At 41.0% G+C, this 9,840-nt stretch overlaps 1 protein-coding gene across 1 annotated transcript in view; it reads left to right on the plus strand.

Moving 5' to 3' along the window:
- BMPR2 (bone morphogenetic protein receptor type 2) overlaps positions 1–9,480 on the plus strand; it is a 156,998-nt gene extending 147,518 nt beyond the window's left edge. Inside the window, exon 13 of the mRNA XM_053280647.1 lies at positions 2,156–9,480. Coding sequence (XP_053136622.1) covers positions 2,156–2,409 — 254 coding nt within the window. The 3' untranslated portion in view covers positions 2,410–9,480. The remainder of the gene's footprint in view (positions 1–2,155) is intronic.
- Positions 9,481–9,840: the final 360 nt, after the last annotated feature.

Raw genomic sequence — 9,840 nt, forward strand, 5'->3', positions numbered from 1 at the left:
CGGAGAGCATCTGTGCGCTCTTTGGGGCTGGCTGTCCCCTTCTCCCTCCTGCCCAACTCTCCCTCCCTCTCTTCTGCCTCACACTCTTGCCTCTCTTCCCCTCTCTCCCACCCCACTCTCTCTTGCCCTCCCTCCCCATCCCACCCCTCTCTCTCACCCTCCCCTCCCTCTCATCCTCCTGCCCCAGTCTGTAATGCCCCCCTCCCCTCCCCCGCTCCTCTCTCCTGTCCTCCCCCCTGCCCCACTCCCTCTTGCCCTCCCCTCCCCCCGCCCCACTCCCTCTTGCCCTCCCCCCTCCCCCTACATTTTAAAAAGTTCTACTTACCAGGCCACCGCCGCTCCTCCTCCCCCCAGGCGGCAAACAGGAAAGTCCCGCCGCCCGGTTCCCTCCCACCCCAGTCTCCCACGGGCTCCTCCTGGCCTTGGTGGCCAGTCCCGTCGCCGCCTGGCTGAGAGCTGCCTCCACGGCCTGTCCTGCCGGCGGGCCCACCATGCCAAGTGCCACCTCCGCGGCCTGCCATGCCCACTGCCTCCACAGGCTGGCCACTTTTCCCCCCACCCCCACCTTCTGCCCCGGTATCGGGGCCTGCCGCCTCATCGCCTCGGCTCTCGGCTGGGCCCGCCACCGCTTTGCCGCGGCCGGGCCCGCAGCCACCACCCGTCTCCAGGCCAGGCCCGCCAGCAGCCCTGGCTCATAGCCGGCCAATTCTCCTCCTCCTGGGTGTGCCAGCCAATCAGGTGCCTCCATAGCCCAGCCAATCAGCTGGGCTGCCGAGATGCATTTTCCCTGGCAAACCCAGGAGAAATATATATATAGACTAGCCGACCCTGCACAGAGCATCTGTGCGCCCTTTGGGGCCGGCGGTTACCTCTTCTTCCCAGCCTTCTGCCCCAGTCTCTGCTTCTGGGCCCATCCACTTCTGCCCCCCCCCCTTTCTATCTCCCCTCCTGGGCCTTGCCTCTGCGGCTGGGCCCGCTGCCGCCATGGTGACCAATCCTCCTGGGTGCACCTCAGCCAATCAGGCACGTCTGCTGCCCAGCCAATCAGTTGGGCGCTGGGATGCACATTCTAAGGCACACCTAGGTGAATTATATATAGATAGATAGATGTTTTCTTCCTGAGAAAGCCATAGTGTTGCCCAAGAATTGAGAGCAGCTCTCCTTTGCTCTCAGTGGCGTGTGCTTCTGTGGGGCTTACAATAGTAGGATCCATCTTTTGAAAATGTAGCATGGGAAGTCTCCCTGAGCCAGTGTTGTTTTCTTGTTTAGTGAAATAAGGAGGGCTTTCAGGGTTTGACTAGATGTTTTCTTCCACTTTTTCACAGATGACTTTTTCACAATCATACTGTACTATACTATATTCTGTTGAGAAAATGTTACTGTTAATTATTTCAGATTTTAGAAAGTTTTCAGTTAATTCTGCCTCATTCTGAGAGCTGCTCTTCAATATTGAGCCCAAGATGCTTCATAATGGGAGAACAGACATTGTAGAAACTAAGGATAATAGATAGAGACATGTTTACTTGATTCCCACTATCATCCTATGTAGAGACTGGTGTGCTGAGCAGATAGAACTCTAAAGCAGACAAAGCAGCATTAAACCATGATTGGCATGTGTGTTGAGATGCTGCTCAAGCCATAGCTTGGGTTCTAAACTATGGTCAGTGCAAACCACAATTTGATATTATGCTTGAATTGAGCCAATGTGACGGATGAAAGATGCTTCCTGAGTGGATCCTTATTGTAATGAGAAGGAGGCCCCTACTCCTTAATTAAAACTGATAAAAACAAAAACATATATTTTTTGCACAAATCTAATACACATTTTTAAATATTCAAGTATACTTGGGTGTTCTTTTCTGATGACACATTTATAATAGAGCATGTTTTAATATTTAAATATGAATATTAGATTGAAATTGTGTTTGTTTTCATTTAAAGCAGTTACAATGTAAAATCTTCTAAATCAAGAAAAATAACAAGATGTGATTAATATCTAACCCTGCCTATACTGGTTACCCAGAGTAACTCAGTGTTGAAGTCTACCTATCTTGACATCTACAACGTTTTGAAAAGGATTTTACCTTTTCTTTCTCTGCTGCTTCTCTTTTGCTCTTTTCTGTTGTGTGACACTTTGTGTGCTCTTCCTTTTTAGTGAGCGAGTCATCCCTGGATAGCAAACCCGGCTCAGGAGAAAAGATCAAGAAACGTGTGAAAACACCCTATTCCCTTAAGCGCTGGCGTCCTTCAACGTGGGTAATCTCCACAGAACCACTGGACTGTGAGGTCAACAACAACGCTAGTAGTGATAGGGTGGTCAGTTCTAAGTCCAGCACAGCGATTTATCTTGTAGAAGGAGGTACTGCCACAACTATGGTGTCTAAGGATGCAGGAGTGAACTGTCTGTGACTTGTTTGAAAGCTGACAAAAAATGACATTTTTGCATTCTGTTCAACAAACATGCAGAAGACCTTTTTTAAAAAAAGAAACTGCTCTCTCCTGTCAGCATCCCTTACCAAGGACTTGCTTTAAATAGATTTCAGCTATGCAGACAATTTTTAGCTTATGCTTCCATATTTTTAATTTTGTTCTTATTTTTTTAACCATTTTTGCACTTTTATTTAGTATTGCGAAGTTACATCTGTCTGTTTTGACCACATAATTATATATATATGTGTATCAAATGTTGTGGTCTCAAAATATTTTTTTTAAAAAACAAAAACAAAAAAATGTATTGCTGATAATCAGTTTGGACCGGTTTCTAAAGGTCACTAAACACATAAGCCAATTAATAAGGCAGGTTTGGCTACAGTGGTGTCTGCTATTCATGTTTTGAGTTTTGTGCACAAGCTAGTTTGTATGTTGCTGTGTGACAGTGTATTATCTTTTGAACTCCCTGTTCTTCACTCGTGTTATGTTGAAATGTGCAATAGTCTGTAGTTCACAGTGTGCTTTGTGTTTCCAACCCTACTACACGTTCTCTCTTTCCAAGGTAAAGGTTTTTTTAATCTTAACAATCTTGCAGCCAATGGATTCCGACTGTGAACTTTGCACAACATAATGGGCTTGAAGCAGCTGCTTGAATCTATCAATATGTGTATCCTAAGGTCACAGTTAATGCATGATTTTCCTTGCCTTGAAAGGGCTTTTAAAAAAAAATAAAAAAAGGAATAGAACAATGTATTTTATTTCATCCTTCCAGATTAGCAAGTTTTGAATTTTCTTCATAGAGGATGATGTAGGTTTGGAAAACTCAAAGCAAGGAAGTGTTGAACAAAATGGAAGGAATCAAAGGGTCAGTTTGTGCAACCAGTGGAAGTAGTTATCTGCATGATAAGCTGGATATTTTATAAACTTGCCTCCCTTGGCAGGTTAACAAGCTAAGAAAGCTCTGCCCGAGATAGCTGATCTGTGGTCTCTATTTCTCACAGCCAAGATACATGTGGGAATTGCAATTATTGTGCATGTAAATTGGCCCCAAATGTCTACCATTTTCATTTTATCTTTTATGCAATTTAACAATTAAATATGGTTTGGATTTATGTACATTTTGGCCTCATCTTGATAGTTTATCTTTTAAAACTTTACTGTAGGTAGGTTGCTAAGACAGTTTTCTTTTAAAGTAGATTAGATACAACATGGACTCACTTGCATGATAATCATGTGATGAGTTTCTATGCTTCTGTCACTGCCTAGAGCTGAATACTGACGGTCTAGATCAGTGTTGCATCAGATTGCCTATGTGCACTGAAACTGGCTGATTTGGAGTGTTATGAAAAGGATTCATTGCAGATTTTCCCCCTTTTGCATCCATTGCCCTTTTAGAACACTATTCATTCTGGTCATGATAACATATCAAGGTTTGTCTAGGGGAAATGTTCAGAATACATGTAACACTACATTTGTGCATGACTATCAAAACATCTGGCCACATGAAAATACCATTTTGAATGTCAATAGGGACATCTCCCTAGACAGGAACCAGTAAATATTTGCTTACTGGCCCTTGTCCCAGCATGAAGCCCTCTGTCTCTGTTGTTGTTTAGGATTATGAACCTTAACAAAACTGATGTATTTATTGGCTAAATAGCACCTAGTATGATATGCTTTTGAATAACTGGTTGAGTTCTGTTTTATTATGACCCAGGACTTAACAGAACAGTAATTCTGTCCGCTTATCAATATCACTACAGCACGTTGACCCTGTATTAGTTTCTGACAGATGACTTAATACTGTCCTGTAGATTCCTTGAAAATTATTTATTTCCTTAATTCTGTTTTTACCAATATTTCTTCACTCTTACTTAAGTCCTGAACACTACACTTGGTGTTCATAATGTACATCCAGTTACAAAGGATTGCATCAAATACCAGGAACATTTAGACCATCAAAGTCGTTTCAGCACATATAAATAAGATTAAACTCAACACTATAAGTAAATTAGGATCACATCTAGAATCTATCATGTGGATGAATGTTCAAGACTTTGCATCCAATAAGACATGTGTTTAGGAACACTGAAAGCTGCCTCATACCCAGTCAAACCATTGGCCCATCTGGCTCAGTATTGTCCACACTGACTGACGGCAGCTCTCTAAGGTTTCCGTCTCACTCAGCCCTCCCTACCTGGGGATGCTGCCAGGTAGTGAACCTGGGCCCTTCTGTGTGCAAAGCAGATACTCTACCACTGAGTTATGGCCCCATCCCCAGGCCACTCTGTGTTTGCATTAGATATTAAATCTGTTGAAAGCTCTCTAATCACCTTCAGGGTTTGTTTGTTCTTCATGGCCCACTCTTCATCCCTTTTCAAATCTTTCACTTTCCCATTCATATTTACTTGCTGCAGTGTCACATCCTGGATATAGCTAGAATGTAACAACATGAGAGCACATGATACAGCCACCTTGCTAAATCTAAGCAGGTCTAGGTCTGGTCAGTGTCTGGATGGGTCCCCACCTGGGAATCCCATGTATGCTGCTTTGATTTCCATGGTGAAAGAAAAGTGGGAGAATATAATATAATTAATAAATATGGTGATTTCTTGCCTTCCCCAATACCAAGGTTATAGTATGTCTAATGTGCCAGTTCTTTGAGGATCTCTGGTCTGATTTTTTGAAACTTGTCCATTTATTGGGGTTATGGCCCTACATGTTTTGTTTGGTTTTAGACCAGGCCTGCTCAACCCACCCCCCCAGCTGTTTTTGGACTACAACTACCCATAATCCCCAGCCACAGTGGCCAATAGCCAGGGATTATGGGAGTATGCCAACATCTGCAGTTGGGCCGAAGTTGAGCATCCCTGTTTAGACTAAGGTTGAGCTGGATATTTGTGGCTTTCTGTTTTCACATCAAAACATTGCCCTTCTGACAATGGTAAACTTTTTATTTTAAAAACAGGCAATCAGTACAAACGATCAATTTTTGAGTCTATTCCATGGGGAGCGAGCAACTTCACAGCATTAGAGCCATAAAGTCCTTAAGGCAAGCCCTAAACAGAAATATCTGGAGACACTGAAATATCAGCTCAAATAGGTGGGCATTCTCCACATTAAGAATGGAGAGAAATATTTCCATGAGGGCATGATGAGCTGTGGAGACGACTTGCTGCCTGAGCTCTTGGATGAGGTCTTTTTTCTCTAGGTCCTTTTGCATGGCTTCCCCTCCAAAAGTTATCATTTTGTACAGCAAGATTGGCTGGCAGTTGCTGTGTAGTTTGAGTGTGGTGTCACTGATCATCTTATATCTGCATAACTGGATGTACTAAGCTTGAATGCTCGAGTAGGTGACTTAATGCATACCTTTCCATGCCCTGAAAATAGTACTATAATATTTGGTCCCTAGATGATTCCTGCACACTTCACACAAAATACACCATGTTTGTTGGTCTATAAGTAGAGAGTCATTTTTAGAGAGAAGGAAAATGCACCAATATTTCGGAGAAAATAATTCATCAGAAGGTACCTTATTTTGCCATGTTATGCAGACACATTTCTTCAAATGGATACCAGCATGGTGTCAAAAGTTCCATCGTGAAGCAAGTCAGAGGATTTATTTTTCTAGTTGGCAGGGTCATCTTTTACTCAGTAATTCCCCTCCCCTCAAATTATTTACACGTACTGTTAATTCAGGGAAAGGGAAATGGTGCACAAGTTAAACAAATGCACTCTTGTAGTTGTGCTTAAGCTTTGTAAGTAAGCAAGAGATTTAAAAGATCATGAAGACATGGTAATTCATAGAGAAGTCAATATAAAGGACTCATTTTGTGTTAGGTTTAACAAATGTAGTAGTCCATACTGTCTTTGTCATATTCTTTGCATTTAGAAAGTTGTTCTGTTTCAGTGGCAACAATTCACATTTTTTTACTCAAGTGAACAACTGCAAAAGTTGCACATCTCTGTTCTGTTATACAGTACCAACAGTGTTTCCCGAAAGTATTTTTAATCCTGAATGCTCTAGAAAACAAAACATTGAAAAAATTACTTTTTCATGTCTGTGAAAGCAATTATCGACTTGTGGTTTAGTAGTCCTTTTGCCTAGAGGTCACTCCCTTTCTTGGATTTTTCCATATTCTTATCCCTGGAGTAATAAAAAATTGTAATATGCTTAAAGTTTATGAAAGTTTATTCCAAGAATCTAATGAAGCATCATATCTGTGTTTTGCTTTTGATCATATGATATATGCCTTTTAATGCATGATTTTTCCATCACAGTCTCAGGTCTGTCTTGCCATGTTTGAGACACAATACACTGATTTCAGTATGAAATATTAAACCTGTAATTAGTGGTTTAGTCAGTTATACTTTTTTCATTAGCTACTTGATGCATCTAATTTAAGCTTCAAATTAATTTGAATCACAGCCTACATGTTTAATAATCCACTCTGAACCTGATCACTAACTTAGCTTGTTCTCCCCTTTCAGAGAAAAAGATAGAGGCCCCTGTTTTTCTTTCTTCTGCTGGAAGAAGAGTTGGGTGATTTTGAAAAGAAAAATGGTCCACAAGGAATGGTTAAGCACCCTGTCCCCACCAACCAGCCTCTACTTCAAATTGCAGCTTCTATTAGCTGCTCTTTGTTAGCACAGAGAACATTAGGGGAAAGTCGCACAGAGCTCTGTGTAATATGTAGTTTGGTTTTTAAGTATTAGAGCACAGATCTGGCCCAAGCACAATATCACGGGCATTATCCAATAGCCCGGACCAGGCTCTACCATGAAACAGGTTGAAGCAGGCTGCTTCAGGCAGCAGATTTGGGGGCATCTGTAACGATTCTTTGCTTACTCACTTGGAAGTGAACTTGCTTAGGGTTCTTATACATGTACACAGAAAGCACCCCAATGGAAATACTGAATTTCACATTTGTTCCTTAAGCAGGTATATAGGAAGGGGATGAGTTAGTTTAAAAAATGAAGGAAAGGAGAGAGATTTGAAAGGAGAAAAGAAATGGGGGTGTGATTTTAAGATGGGGGGGAGGAAGAGGGGACCATTTGGTGCTCCGCCAGCACTGTCCCTACCATTTGCTCAACCACGTTCCAGAGAACACTCAGAATTCCAATGGCCTTGCTAACTGGGGAAATAACATTTGATCAACAACAATATCTTGTAATGTGAATGCTAGTAACATGTGATATCATAGAAACAGGAGTGCTTTAGGAAAATACCTGGCTGCCATGCAAAAATATGAGCAACCTTTGCACAATTGCTGCTCTGTGAATTCAGTGCTCTAAGTCAGAGAATGATAGGACACTTGGGGTAAGCAGCCGTCATTTCCCATTGTTCACACGTAGAAGAACATGCTTACCACGTGCTCTGTTTTAAGTTGTGTATATAAAACTATGTGGTGTTGTGTACAGGAATTTTGTGCACACAAATTCATACAAAATGGCCAACTTTAACCCCTTTGTGTTGCTCAGTTTTAAAGAGGATCATTTAATGAAAGTGAAAATGGTTTTAAAGTGCCATTTTAAACAGCCTGCCTATATTTCTTTCTTCCCTTTTCAGGTATAGTAGATGGCACTGTAAAAATTTTGGTTTCTTACAACAGGTGGAGCCAAGATGAGTAGTAAAGGAGCATACCTGTATAAAATGTTTAAAAACAGAAATTATGTATCAGCCTTCTGTGCTCTGCTGTACCCCTTGTATTTCAGTAGAGCTTTTACTGCAGCACCATTTTGAAGATCCATCTAGAACTCTCCTTTATCAATTACTTAACTGGAGCAAAACCACAAAGCGTCCTCTGGTCCTATAAAAATCAACATATTATGAACTTTCATAAACCTCAGCTAGATGGCCATGAGACTAGGTGGGCTTGGGTGCCATAAAGAAGAAACCTAATTAGATAGGCTAAAGGATAAAATAAAATGCAGGGGACACAATACTTGATCACATCAGACTTACGTGGCTCCCCTAGACTTAAACCTAAGAATACAAATGTATACCAGATCCAATCAGAGGTCAAGACATGCCTAAATGTTCCTTTCAGTCCCTATTATTGTTCTTTAGTGCAGAAGTATCTTCCATACTATTTTAAAGCACTTGAATTTAATCAGAATTTGACTTGAATCAGATTTGATAATCTTCGATCTTTTGATAACTGTTACTATTTAACATTTATTTAACTCCAACCAATACTGTGGTATGCACTGTATCTTTGGAGGTGGTGTGCAACCAAATATTCAGCACTTATGTGTCACCCATGAAAAGTTCAATTAAATTGCAAAAGAAATTGACAAAAAATAACGAAACCATTCTACTTTCCTCAAGTATTTTAGTTCATGTTGCTTACACAGTACTGAACTACATTTCTTGTTTGTATATTCAAACCAAAGGAAATGTGTTGTATTGGCATGCTTGTAAGGTTGAAATGCAATTTCTCTGATGGCTGTGGATTTAGGGTTCTCCCCCAACTGGAACAGTGGCCAAACACTAGACGATAAGGGATGTTGATATTTTTAGAAGCTGACATATGAAACCATGTACCTCTTCTAATTGAAAAATTAGAAAAATGCTGAGCTACACAGAATTCATGTCCACAGCAAGATTCCTAGAGGGTAGGAGCCCAAGAATGCTAGTCTTTTCAGAACTGTCTTGATTGCTAGTCATTTTATTATTGTAGCACACTTACTGCTGAAATATTGAATTTATCACTGATCAGTTTTGCTACTTTTGTATAAGCTGCCCAGTACCTTGCTATGCTATTTAAGTTGTGTATTACAGAACAGTGTGACTGCAAGTGAAACTTACTGCTTTTTTAATCATCTGTGGATGCCACTATGAAAGCTGACATTGTTAAAAGCCACTACAGAGTTTTCTATGAATACTTGTAACAAAACGCTTTGTTATATATGAACCTATATAAAGAGACTGTATTGCTACAAAGAAATTGGATCAGAACGTTTTAAAACTATTATTTAGGTTTGCGGGGGGGAGGCTTGCTGTAAAATGATGCATTAATCCATTTATTAAAAATCACCTTCATGAAAGTGTGCTGGTTTTTGTTGGTTTTTTGTGACTTGATGACACTTTCCATGGTTTGGCCAGTAGATGTCAGTACTTTCTATTCAAAACACAGCAGAACAATCTATATTTGGTCTGTTGCCAGTATGTGTCTTTTCTCTAACTTCCATAGTGGAAGAGTTCGGGGGTGGGGGTGGGAATGAGCCAGGTTAAAGGCTTCTAGGTCATCATTGTAGAGAGTCTGCCAGTCCTTTAAATCATATTTACATATCATTGGAAATAAAGCTTAGTTGCTTGTGGTGAATTAAGAATAACCTCCTTGGGATCAGGCAGGAAACATGAGTAAATAAGAAATGATGATCTCCCCACTGCCCCATCCTAGGTTG

The sequence above is a fragment of the Hemicordylus capensis genome, chromosome 1 (assembly GCF_027244095.1).
Source record: "Hemicordylus capensis ecotype Gifberg chromosome 1, rHemCap1.1.pri, whole genome shotgun sequence".
Classification (NCBI taxonomy): Eukaryota; Metazoa; Chordata; class Lepidosauria; order Squamata; family Cordylidae; genus Hemicordylus; species Hemicordylus capensis.